Here is a 13619-nt window from a genome sequence, read left to right as displayed (position 1 = left end):
GAAAATCAGCAGACAGGCTTTGATGGCTCTGTGTGTTTGTCAGTATTTCAGAGGAGGAGCCAGGGCCCCTGCGGAGTGACACCGAGGGAAAAGGAGGAGCTAAGATCAGCCGGACGTTCAGTTACCTCCGCAGTAAGATGAGCAAGAAAGGCAAGGTGAGAACTCCTGCAACAGGTCACAGCAGCTTACATGTACAGATGCAACCGTATACCAGTAAATTCAAAGTGATCCCCCTCTCCCCAGAAATCTGGTTGGGCTGTTGGGCACATTGGAAGTTCATCAGCGATTGCTTATCAGAAATTAACTAAATTAATATTAATACTCTAACTCTAAAATGAATTAATGTTCCTCGAGGGCACCATCTGGAAACAGGAAATGGATAGCCAATATTACAGTACAGTCTCAAATGTTACTATTAATTTTGAACTTAATAATTAACTTAATAACTACAGCCAAAATTACCATAATAACAACAGGTGAAGGTTGAAGGGTTGAGTCTTACTGAGTAGAGGTTGGCACCATTCTTCATTATGCAACAATAAACACACCAGCAGAAATAATTAAAGACTTTACGTACAAGGTGAAGGGAAAAACACGCAGTGGCTAATCTAATGAGTGGGGGTGTGTGTGTGTGTGTGTGTGTGTGTTTGTGAGTGAGTGAGTGAGTGAGTGAGTGAGTGAGTGGGTTTGGATGTACGTCTGTTGGGACACAGACAAAGGCAAGATGGCTGATTCAACATGGTTGCTTGGACCCCATGACCTAAACAAGACAGACCACAAACAAGCTGGTGGTAAACAAAGAAACTACACAATATAGCAGACCTAAAGATGGCTGCTGAGACCACATAGTATTTGGGGGAGGGAGAGTGAGTTTCTTTGTTTAGGCCACTTCAAGTAGTCTAAAGGGTGAAAAGAGGGTTGGCTGCATGCAAGTCCTAGTACTGTGATGAACATACTAGTATTAAGTCAACAGTGTGTCTAACAAAAACCTAAGCAGACATCACAACAACAAAGCTTAGTGGCTATATTAACCAGATGAGTACATGTACATCAACAAAGGTTAACAGACCTGTGCTTAGCTGTGCTGTGCTGTGCTATGCTGTGCTAGGTTAGGTTAGGCCCAGTCAATGTTATATAATCCATGGAACAAGAGTGAGAGATCCTTTCCAGCCTTCTTGCAAGGTCCAGTGAGTTTGTGTGACTTCCTGGTGGATTCCTATCTGGCTGTGAGACTTCTGTGACACTGAAGAGGTTGCTGGTCATTCCTTTGTTCTCCGTACAGAGTTAGCTGTTCTGCGCTAACTCTGCTGTGACTCCAGTTTCTTGTAATATAAGCTGACAGACTTTGTGTCATAGCTGCATTCAAAGAGCCTGTTTGGAATCACTCAGAGTTTATTAGTCTGAATTCAGGTGAGTTTCATGTTTAATACCGGGTCATCCATAACTCTAACTTCAGGAGAATGTGACCTCTACTCAAGATAAAAATAGAATTGACACCAAATGAAAACTGAAGTGAAACCAGAGTATAATAAAGAACATGTTTAACACTGACAACAGTAAAACAAATTCAATCCAATGAAACAAAATAAAAAATATCACGATAACAAAAACAACTAAAGCAAACTGACAACACATCATAGAAACATCAGACTGAGGATTAGAGACAGACAGATGAACAGACAGACAGATGAGCAGACAGACAGATGAACCGTCAGAGACAGACAGATGAACAGACAGACAGATGAGCAGACAGAAAGACAGACAGATGAACAGACAGACAGATGAACACATGAACCGACAGATAAACAGACAAACAGAAGGACTGTTACAGTCAAGCTTCGTAAGAGGTTCAATTGCTCTGTGAGGTGGAGAGGAGAACCTGGATCAGATGAGGTAAGAAGATGATGATGTGTGTGATGATGAGGATGACTGTGATGATGGTGAAGGTTAGAGATTGTACTGATTCATCCAGTGTGACCAGTGTCGTGTACTGAAATTCTCAGCCAGCTAAACTTTCTCTGTCATTTTTCATCCAAGGAACAGGCGGGGTTGTATCTGGATCGAATTTAATGCCAGAAATAGTGAAACTGCAAGAAATACAGAAACATTCAATTACTACAAGATAAAATAATATAAGTGTAACCTACTACAGAGGTAGCGGATCTAACAGTGACAGATCTACGTGGAAGGTCTGAGATCGCACCTTGCTCGTTTCATTAACAAATTACACAACGATAGACTACGGAAGAGTCTGCAATCTACTAACGGTAAATAATGATTTACTTACTGATATTGCCTCTACCAAACGCTAAACACAAACGTCGGGGAGGAAGAGCACAATGCTACGGAGCAGGTAAAGGACAAAACATCCGGGTAGCCTACATCACTTCCTGTTAGCTGACACAAAAACCATGGATGCAAAAAACACATAAATGAAAGTACTGCACCCTCTACAGCCCCAAAAATGCAACTGCATATATAAATGAACACCGTTCCAAGACACTCCCCGTCTGGCATTATTTTAAAAATGCCACAATAACAAATTTACATAATCTAATCTCCTGGAGATAAGAGAAGAATACACTCTGAAATGGGTCTGAGGAAGGTCTTGTTAGACTTGTTGTGGGTAATCTTGACCTCCACTTTCCTGACAAGTCTATCTTTACTTGGAAGAGCTTTCACTATGACTCCTGTTGGCCATTCATTTCTTTTCAGTTGTTTGTCCTTTAGAAGAACAATGTCTCCTTCCTTCATGTTTGGCCTGATGAGCTGCCATTTTTGACGACTCTGGAGCATGTTGAGGTATTCTTTCTGCCATCTAACCCAGAAAGTGTCAGCAAGAACGTGAACCCTCTTCCACTGATATTTGAACATGTCAGCTTTGGTGAAGTCTCCAGGGGGAGGTGAGAGGGCACCAAACTTCTGAGTGAGTAGAGTTGAGGGGGTTAAGATCAGAGGAGCTTCTGGGTCAGTGGAGACAGGCACTAAAGGTCTTGCATTAATAATAGCTGTAACTTCAGCCATCAGGGTTATCAGAACCTCATGAGTCAGCTTGGAGTGGCTCACTTGTAAGAGCAGTGAATCCAGGATGCGGCGTGTAATTCCTATCATCTGCTCCCACGTGCCACCCATGTGGGATGAGTGGGGCGGATTGAACACCCATGAACATCTTTGATTGAGGAGGTAGTTGTCTACACTCATCTCACCAGGCTTTGGAGGATCCAGCTTCAGCTCCCTGGATGCACCAACAAAGTTGGTGCCACAGTCTGACCTCAACTGCTTAGCAGCACCTCTGATCGCGAAGAATCTGCGAAGTGCATTGATGAAGCTGGAAGAGCTCATAGTTTCAGTCACTTCGATGTGAACAGCTCGAGTGGACATGCATGTAAACAAAACCGCCCATCTCTTACTGTTGGCTTGTCCTCCTTTGGTGCGCCGTGCAATGACCTCCCATGGTCCAAATACATCAAGGCCAACATAAGAAAACGGGGGGTCAGTCTGTAAACACTCAGCTGGCAAATCTGCCATGATTTGCTGCTCCTCTCTGCCACGTAGTTTCCTGCAGGTCACACATCTATAGGTAATGCTGCTAATACACCTCTTGGCTCCTACTATCCACAGGCCACTTGCTCTGACCACTCCTTCAGTAAAGTGCCTTCCTTGATGCTTTACAGCCACATGATGATAGCGAATGAGCAGTGTAGCAATGTGATGCTTGCCTGGGATCAGAAGAGGGTTGGCTTCACGACTTGACACCTTTGATTCTGCAAGGCGTCCTCCTACCTGCAGTAGGCCATTTTCATCAATCACTGGATGAAGCTTGTGAAGAGAACTGTTGGAGGACAGACCTCATTTTGCCATGATGCCTTTGATTTCTTCTGAATACACTTCATGCTGGACACATCTGATAACTGTGTGTTCTGCTTGACTTAAAGCCTCATCTGTGAGACTTGTCTTGCAGAGGTACCAGCCTGCACAACTGGTTTCTTTTCTGGATTTGATGAAGCTGTGAGAGATGTGACAAAGGTGAGCTACTGCTTTGATCAGAGATGTCCACCTAGAGAAGCGCTCGAAGCGTACTGAGCCCAAATGATTTGTTGACACTGTGGTGGCAAGCACTGTCACATTAGAGTGAATTTCAACATCTGACTCTGGGTTGATGAGTTCAAATGGGCCTTTCTCAGTTGTAGTGCTCTCAGGCTGCAAAAGAAATGCTGGACCACATAACCAAGTGGTGCTGGCAAGCTTCCCTGCCGCTACAGACCTAGAGCCATGATCTGCTGGGTTGTGCTCTGTTGAGACATATCTCCACTGGTCTGGTAGGGACGTTTGCTTGATTCTCTGTACACGATTGTTTACATATACATGAAATCTTCTGTGCTGGTTGTATGTATCCTAGCACTACTTTACTGTCTGTGTAAAATGTAGTTTTGTCTATTTTCATGTCAGTTTCTTCTGTGAGGATCTCTGACAACTCCACAGCGAGCACCGCAGCGCAGAGGTCCAGTCTGGGGACGGTGAGCTCTGGTACTGGAGCCAACTTGGCCTTACCCATGATGAAGCCAACTTCAGTGTGTCCATCTCCATGTGTGACTTTCAGATAGGCTACTGCAGCTATAGCTCTGACTGAAGCATCTGAGAACATGCAAAGCTCAATACACTTAGCTTGTGAAATGGAGAAGGAGACATATGTGCGAGGGATATGCAGTGCCTGGAGATCCTGCAGTGACTCTTGCCAGCTTCTCCAGCCATCATGCATGTCAGGGGGAAGGGGGAAGATTTATTTCTTCAGTGTCAGTTAGTCCAAGATCTGCAATGGTACTCTGAAACTTGGTCTTCCAGCTCAGATAAGTTTCTGGTTGGTCATCAAACTTAGTCAGTCCTCCAGTCACAAGCTGACTCTTTGCTAAGAACCTTGCGAGGTCACTGGCAGTGTTGTCAGAAGCTGTGTGGTTCGTGGTGAGAATTGGTGGCGATTTGGTTCTTGTTGAAAAGGTGTGATTGGCGAAGGTTTCGCTTGTTTCTGTTGACAGGTGGTGTCACTATGCTGCATAAAAATGTCTTTCTGACTTTGAGGAAGTTCAGTGAGCTTGTGTTTATTTATGTAATCAGTCACTTTCTGCTCTGGGGTTGCCTGGGTAGGCAAGAAGTCAAACTCACCACTTTGCTCTGCAGCGTCGAGCTGAGCAGCAGCCAACTCCATCACCTCTGCTTTGGCCATGGCAGCATCAGCCTCTTTCTGTAGCTCAATTACATCAAGAGTTGCTTCTAAGCGAGCTTTTTCCACCTTTATGTTAATTTCTTTCTCAGCGTAGGCTAGCCTGGCTTTGGCTGCCTGTGCTTCCGCTTGAGCCTTTGCTGCTGCCATACTTGCTCTGCTCGATGTAGATGACCTGCTTGAAGCTCTTGCTGATGATCTTACTGTCAGCCTTCCTGATTTTGAGGACTTTAAGGAGTGAGCGGAGAGTGATCTGGTCTCCTCACAATCTTGACCTTGAGCCTCCGATGCTTCCATTATGCTTGGCTGAGAAGGGCTGGTGAAGGTGAGTATGTGTCTGTCACAGTCAGTGTCCAACCGTTTGTTGACGTCCCTCACCAAGTGCTATGATTTCACTGTACTGATTCATCCAGTGTGACCAGTGTCGTGTACTGAAAGTCTCAGCCAGCTAAACTTTCTCTGTCATTTTTCATCCAAGGAACAGGCGGGGTTGTATCTGGATCGAATTTAATGCCAGAAATAGTGAAACTGCAAGAAATACAGAAACATTCAATTACTACAAGATAAAATAATATAAGTGTAACCTACTACAGAGGTAGCGGATCTAACAGTGACAGATCTACGTGGAAGGTCTGAGATCGCACCTTGCTCGTTTCATTAACAAATTACACAACGATAGACTACGGAAGAGTCTGCAATCTACTAACGGTAAATAATGATTTACTTACTGATATTGCCTCTACCAAACGCTAAACACAAACGTCGGGGAGGAAGAGCACAATGCTACGGAGCAGGTAAAGGACAAAACATCCGGGTAGCCTACATCACTTCCTGTTAGCTGACACAAAAACCATGGATGCAAAAAACACATAAATGAAAGTACTGCACCCTCTACAGCCCCAAAAATGCAACTGCATATATAAATGAACACCGTTCCAAGACACTCCCCGTCTGGCATTATTTTAAAAATGCCACAATAACAAATTTACATAATCTAATCTCCTGGAGATAAGAGAAGAATACACTCTGAAATGGGTCTGAGGAAGGTCTTGTTAGACTTGTTGTGGGTAATCTTGACCTCCACTTTCCTGACAAGTCTATCTTTACTTGGAAGAGCTTTCACTATGACTCCTGTTGGCCATTCATTTCTTTTCAGTTGTTTGTCCTTTAGAAGAACAATGTCTCCTTCCTTCATGTTTGGCCTGATGAGCTGCCATTTTTGACGACTCTGGAGCATGTTGAGGTATTCTTTCTGCCATCTAACCCAGAAAGTGTCAGCAAGAACGTGAACCCTCTTCCACTGATATTTGAACATGTCAGCTTTGGTGAAGTCTCCAGGGGGAGGTGAGAGGGCACCAAACTTCTGAGTGAGTAGAGTTGAGGGGGTTAAGATCAGAGGAGCTTCTGGGTCAGTGGAGACAGGCACTAAAGGTCTTGCATTAATAATAGCTGTAACTTCAGCCATCAGGGTTATCAGAATGTCATGAGTCAGCTTGGAGTGGCTCACTTGTAAGAGCAGTGAATCCAGGATGCGGCGTGTAATTCCTATCATCTGCTCCCACGTGCCACCCATGTGGGATGAGTGGGGCGGATTGAACACCCATGAACATCTTTGATTGAGGAGGTAGTTGTCTACACTCATCTCACCAGGCTTTGGAGGATCCAGCTTCAGCTCCCTGGATGCACCAACAAAGTTGGTGCCACAGTCTGACCTCAACTGCTTAGCAGCACCTCTGATCGCGAAGAATCTGCGAAGTGCATTGATGAAGCTGGAAGAGCTCATAGTTTCAGTCACTTCGATGTGAACAGCTCGAGTGGACATGCATGTAAACAAAACCGCCCATCTCTTACTGTTGGCTTGTCCTCCTTTGGTGCGCCGTGCAATGACCTCCCATGGTCCAAATACATCAAGGCCAACATAAGAAAACGGGGGGTCAGTCTGTAAACACTCAGCTGGCAAATCTGCCATGATTTGCTGCTCCTCTCTGCCACGTAGTTTCCTGCAGGTCACACATCTATAGGTAATGCTGCTAATACACCTCTTGGCTCCTACTATCCACAGGCCACTTGCTCTGACCACTCCTTCAGTAAAGTGCCTTCCTTGATGCTTTACAGCCACATGATGATAGCGAATGAGCAGTGTAGCAATGTGATGCTTGCCTGGGATCAGAAGAGGGTTGGCTTCACGACTTGACACCTTTGATTCTGCAAGGCGTCCTCCTACCTGCAGTAGGCCATTTTCATCAATCACTGGATGAAGCTTGTGAAGAGAACTGTTGGAGGACAGACCTCATTTTGCCATGATGCCTTTGATTTCTTCTGAATACACTTCATGCTGGACACATCTGATAACTGTGTGTTCTGCTTGACTTAAAGCCTCATCTGTGAGACTTGTCTTGCAGAGGTACCAGCCTGCACAACTGGTTTCTTTTCTGGATTTGATGAAGCTGTGAGAGATGTGACAAAGGTGAGCTACTGCTTTGATCAGAGATGTCCACCTAGAGAAGCGCTCGAAGCGTACTGAGCCCAAATGATTTGTTGACACTGTGGTGGCAAGCACTGTCACATTAGAGTGAATTTCAACATCTGACTCTGGGTTGATGAGTTCAAATGGGCCTTTCTCAGTTGTAGTGCTCTCAGGCTGCAAAAGAAATGCTGGACCACATAACCAAGTGGTGCTGGCAAGCTTCCCTGCCGCTACAGACCTAGAGCCATGATCTGCTGGGTTGTGCTCTGTTGAGACATATCTCCACTGGTCTGGTAGGGACGTTTGCTTGATTCTCTGTACACGATTGTTTACATATACATGAAATCTTCTGTGCTGGTTGTATGTATCCTAGCACTACTTTACTGTCTGTGTAAAATGTAGTTTTGTCTATTTTCATGTCAGTTTCTTCTGTGAGGATCTCTGACAACTCCACAGCGAGCACCGCAGCGCAGAGGTCCAGTCTGGGGACGGTGAGCTCTGGTACTGGAGCCAACTTGGCCTTACCCATGATGAAGCCAACTTCAGTGTGTCCATCTCCATGTGTGACTTTCAGATAGGCTACTGCAGCTATAGCTCTGACTGAAGCATCTGAGAACATGCAAAGCTCAATACACTTAGCTTGTGAAATGGAGAAGGAGACATATGTGCGAGGGATATGCAGTGCCTGGAGATCCTGCAGTGACTCTTGCCAGCTTCTCCAGCCATCATGCATGTCAGGGGGAAGGGGGAAGATTTATTTCTTCAGTGTCAGTTAGTCCAAGATCTGCAATGGTACTCTGAAACTTGGTCTTCCAGCTCAGATAAGTTTCTGGTTGGTCATCAAACTTAGTCAGTCCTCCAGTCACAAGCTGACTCTTTGCTAAGAACCTTGCGAGGTCACTGGCAGTGTTGTCAGAAGCTGTGTGGTTCGTGGTGAGAATTGGTGGCGATTTGGTTCTTGTTGAAAAGGTGTGATTGGCGAAGGTTTCGCTTGTTTCTGTTGACAGGTGGTGTCACTATGCTGCATAAAAATGTCTTTCTGACTTTGAGGAAGTTCAGTGAGCTTGTGTTTATTTATGTAATCAGTCACTTTCTGCTCTGGGGTTGCCTGGGTAGGCAAGAAGTCAAACTCACCACTTTGCTCTGCAGCGTCGAGCTGAGCAGCAGCCAACTCCATCACCTCTGCTTTGGCCATGGCAGCATCAGCCTCTTTCTGTAGCTCAATTACATCAAGAGTTGCTTCTAAGCGAGCTTTTTCCACCTTTATGTTAATTTCTTTCTCAGCGTAGGCTAGCCTGGCTTTGGCTGCCTGTGCTTCCGCTTGAGCCTTTGCTGCTGCCATACTTGCTCTGCTCGATGTAGATGACCTGCTTGAAGCTCTTGCTGATGATCTTACTGTCAGCCTTCCTGATTTTGAGGACTTTAAGGAGTGAGCGGAGAGTGATCTGGTCTCCTCACAATCTTGACCTTGAGCCTCCGATGCTTCCATTATGCTTGGCTGAGAAGGGCTGGTGAAGGTGAGTATGTGTCTGTCACAGTCAGTGTCCAACCGTTTGTTGACGTCCCTCACCAAGTGCTATGATTTCACTGTACTGATTCATCCAGTGTGACCAGTGTCGTGTACTGAAAGTCTCAGCCAGCTAAACTTTCTCTGTCATTTTTCATCCAAGGAACAGGCGGGGTTGTATCTGGATCGAATTTAATGCCAGAAATAGTGAAACTGCAAGAAATACAGAAACATTCAATTACTACAAGATAAAATAATATAAGTGTAACCTACTACAGAGGTAGCGGATCTAACAGTGACAGATCTACGTGGAAGGTCTGAGATCGCACCTTGCTCGTTTCATTAACAAATTACACAACGATAGACTACGGAAGAGTCTGCAATCTACTAACGGTAAATAATGATTTACTTACTGATATTGCCTCTACCAAACGCTAAACACAAACGTCGGGGAGGAAGAGCACAATGCTACGGAGCAGGTAAAGGACAAAACATCCGGGTAGCCTACATCACTTCCTGTTAGCTGACACAAAAACCATGGATGCAAAAAACACATAAATGAAAGTACTGCGCCCTCTACAGCCCCAAAAATGCAACTGCATATATAAATGAACACCGTTCCAAGACAGAGATGTTAGGATGCAGTGTTTATCATGAAGCATGCAGAGGTTGTGTTTTCAGTGGTAACAAGATCATCAGCAAGTGGACGGTGGGAGGGTTTACTGGTCAGACGCATTAATAATAAAATATCATATAAAATATAAAAAAGTCAAATGAGAACGTGAAGAAAGAAGAAAACATCCAGACCAAAGTTCAGTGGTGCTGCAGCTTACAGCTGTAAATTAAGGTGATGCTGTTAGCTGCATCACTTTTTCTGTTAGCTGCATCACCACTGAAGTTTCGTCTGGATGTTTAAGTTTTAGTTTCAGTTACTTTGATGACCCATGATTCTTTTAGTCAATGACAGGTTGAAGGAAAAAACGCCACAGCTTCACAGAGTCAAGGAGACAAACTGAAAACATTTTCATTTCAGAATCTTCTCACTGTTTTTACATAAAAATGACTTTGATGATGATGATAATGAAGCAGCTCAAATGAGACTTTATAGGGTGAAAGACAGCCAATCAGTATGCAGCTCCGTGGAGCTGAGAGGCCAGACCAGCTGGCCCTGAACAGACACTAATATTCATGTCCACAACACACATGATCACACAGTGTGAGTATACACACACACACACACACACATCAGGCTGATGCACTGAAGCCTGCTCTGTATTTCCTGAGTGCAGATGGTTGTTCTGACATGTTTAAGATGAGGAATCATCACAGGAGTCAGTACAGCCCTGACTGTGTAAAGTCTGAGTCTAGATCTGACTCTGAGTATAAATCTGAGTCTGAGTCTGATTCTGAGTTTGAGACTGAGTCTAGATCTGGGTCTGATTCTGAGTTTGAGTCTGAGTCTGAGTCTGAGTCTGTCTCTGAATCTGAGTCTAAATCTGACTCTGACTCTGACTCTGAACTGAACTGAGGATCATGAGGTCACTCTTCAAAGCAGAACGTCTTTATTCACAGCAGCCTATTTTCCAGGAGAAGGAGAAGGAGAGAAGAGGAGAGAAGGAAAGAGAGAGTAAAGAGAGAGAAAAGAAGAATCTAAACAATCATGTCTTCATCCCCATCAGTCCGTCTCCCTCCACTTCCTGTCAGCACTGCACCAGACCTCTGCATAAGGATTCTCTGTTCTGCAACAGTAAGATCACACCTCTCTCCTTCCTCCTCCACTCTCTCCCTCCTTGTTTTACTACACCCTCCACTCACAGATAAGTTTTCTTCTGTCTGTCTCTGTCAGTCTCATTTTTCCTCTCTCTCCTTCCTTCCTTCCTCTTTTTCTTTTCCCTCTTCCTCTTTTTATCCAGCTCCTCCTCTCTGTGGCTCCCTCTTCCTCTTGTACTCTTTTCTCTGTGACATTTCTGTCTCTTTCCCCTTGAACTCTCTGTTTGTGACTTATTAATGATGCTCAGTGTTTTATTCATGAGTAGAGCAAAGTTATTTATTAGTCAGATCATCACAGGAGTCAGATCATCACAGGAATCATCAAAGGATTCCGATTATCACAGGAGTCAAATCTCACAGGAGTCAGATCATCATAGAAACCAGATCCTCACAGGACTCAGATCATCACAGGAATCCTCACGGGAGTCAGATCATCACAGGAATCAGATCATCATAGGAATCACAGGAGTCAGATCATCACAGGAATCATCACATGAGTCAGATCATCACAGGAATCAGATCATCAAAGGAATCATCACAGGAATAAGATCATCATAGGAATCAGATCATCCCTGGAATAAAATCATCCCCAGAATAAGAACATCATAGGAATCAGATCATCATGGGAGTAAGATCATCACAGGAATCAAATCATTATAGGAAACATCATCACAGGAATCGGATCATCACAGGAGTCCTTCCCCCCCGTGGTAAAATGTCAGCAAGCATCAAGAAAGCTTCTGCACAAATCTCACTCTTACCTGTCTGTGTTTGTGTGTGTCTGGGAAAAGAGATTTGGTTTGAGGGTTCGCACTGGGGCTAGTTTACTCCAACACTAATGACAATCACTGTGTTGTTGTGTTGTTTGCAGACTGTGGAGTTCATGTCCATAAGAGCTGTAAAGAGAGTGTGTCTGTCTGCACAAAGAGCAAAGCAAAGGTAGGTCTTATCACACACCTATACTTTTAATCTGACACTGGATTAAAAACAGACACAGTCCAGTTCAGCTGCAGTTCAGCCTCTGTCTTCATCAATACTGTGGGGCACTGGAAGTTATCAATTATTGAATTATTATCAGAAATTAACAAAATATCAATATTAAAATATTAATACTCCCTCTCTCTTTCCCTCCCTCCCTCCCTCTCGCCCTCTCTTTTTCTCTCTCTCTGTATCTCTCTCTCTCTCTCTCTCTCTCTCTCTTTCTCTCTCTCTCTCTCTCTCTCTCTCTCTCTCTCTCTCTCTCTCTCTCTCTCTCTCATCTCTAACTCTCAGTGTACACAGTAGCCCTCAGTGTTGATAGGCTGTTATTCGTGACATGTAACCAATCACATGGTGCTGTGGGTGGGACACTGTTCAGGGTGGTGACAGCAGACAGGGACGGGCGGCTGCTTTTTAGATACATTTTTTTTTTGTTTTTAAAGAATGATTCCAATCTGTTCTGAGACCAAACGTGTCACCTGTTTTTGTCTGCAGCTGCAGCAGCAGCTGGGGCCAGAAGCTGCTCCTGGGTCAGCTGTGAACATGAGGAGTAAATGTAAGACCACACACATATATACACACACACACACACACACAAACACACATAACACTGCTCTACAACAGTTTTCAACTACATCCTCCATCACTGAACAGACACGGTCTAGACAGATCCTGGGTTTCGACCTGGTCCTGTGTACACTAGCAGTGAGCACACACTAACTTTTTATACACAAACAAGCACTGAGGCAGTCATGTGACTGTATCAACAAAGAGCTGATCAAGCAGGAAGTAGAAGAATCAGGCTCATTAAAACACAACATGTCTCTGTCATATAAATTAACATGGAGACATGTTAAATGTGTTTCAGGAAGGTGTCAGACTATTCACCTGTACATGACTGTAAGAAACACCTGCAGTGTCTCTGACTATCATTACATTATTCAGGGGTGGGGGTAAGAGCCACAGTGTGAGTTTGACCAGTCAAAGATCTGAAAGTCCTAAATGTGCACTTTGATCTTCATGTCTAGCTACATCTTCAGCATCATCTTTATCATCCACATCCTCCTCATCGTCACGGGAACGCTGGTCCACGGTAACCATCCCCGATGACCAGCTTACAGTGTTGTTTCCTGGGCGGAGACACCCCAGCTTCTTCACCCCACACAGTAACTTGGCCAAGAGCATCTCCACCAGCAACATAGCAGGGTGAGAAGAGCCTGTACATACATACATACGGGTCATTGACATGACGTGCATATTTTTGTGTCCGAGTGTATTACTTTCCTTTAAAATAATTTTAATGAATTCATGACATGCATCATTTTATTCTATAAAACTGCTGTAGTTTGACCATGTTTTCAGTACATTATAATAATGTATATATTTTATATTTTGGCATCTCAAACCACCAAAATGTCAGGTGGCACAACCGTCCGAGTTAATGAACAGCCTGAGAAAAGTATGAAATATGATATTTCAATAATAATAAATTCAAAATAAATACTGTGGCATGATTTCATGTTTGAGACCTTTCAAATAAACTAAATTCACAAATATAAGTTTCAAAGGTGTTAAGACCAACCGGTCGAGGCAGACGGCCGCCCACCCCGAGCCCGGTTCTGTTGGAGGTTTCTTCCTGTTAAAAGGGAGTTTTTCCTCCCCCCTGTCGCCAAGCGCTT

The 13619-nt window shown here is 44.3% G+C and overlaps 1 protein-coding gene across 1 annotated transcript in view; it reads left to right on the top strand.

Moving 5' to 3' along the window:
• akap13 (A-kinase anchoring protein 13) overlaps positions 1-13619 on the top strand; it is a gene marked incomplete at its 3' end in the record, with an annotated part of 71637 nt that overhangs the window by 42583 nt on the left and 15435 nt on the right. The window contains exons 23-27 of the mRNA XM_071488098.1: positions 44-155; positions 10765-10939; positions 11834-11901; positions 12436-12496; positions 12969-13146. Of these exons, the coding sequence (XP_071344199.1) occupies positions 44-155; positions 10765-10939; positions 11834-11901; positions 12436-12496; positions 12969-13146 (594 nt within the window). The remainder of the gene's footprint in view (positions 1-43; positions 156-10764; positions 10940-11833; positions 11902-12435; positions 12497-12968; positions 13147-13619) is intronic.

Source organism: Trachinotus anak, unplaced genomic scaffold, assembly GCF_046630095.1.
Source record: "Trachinotus anak isolate AG129_WGS33_773 ecotype Australia unplaced genomic scaffold, CSIRO_AGI_Tana_v1 ptg000002l, whole genome shotgun sequence".
Classification (NCBI taxonomy): domain Eukaryota; kingdom Metazoa; phylum Chordata; class Actinopteri; order Carangiformes; family Carangidae; genus Trachinotus; species Trachinotus anak.
The sequence above is the reverse complement of the archived record's forward strand: the minus strand, read 5'-3'. Positions and strand labels throughout refer to the sequence as shown.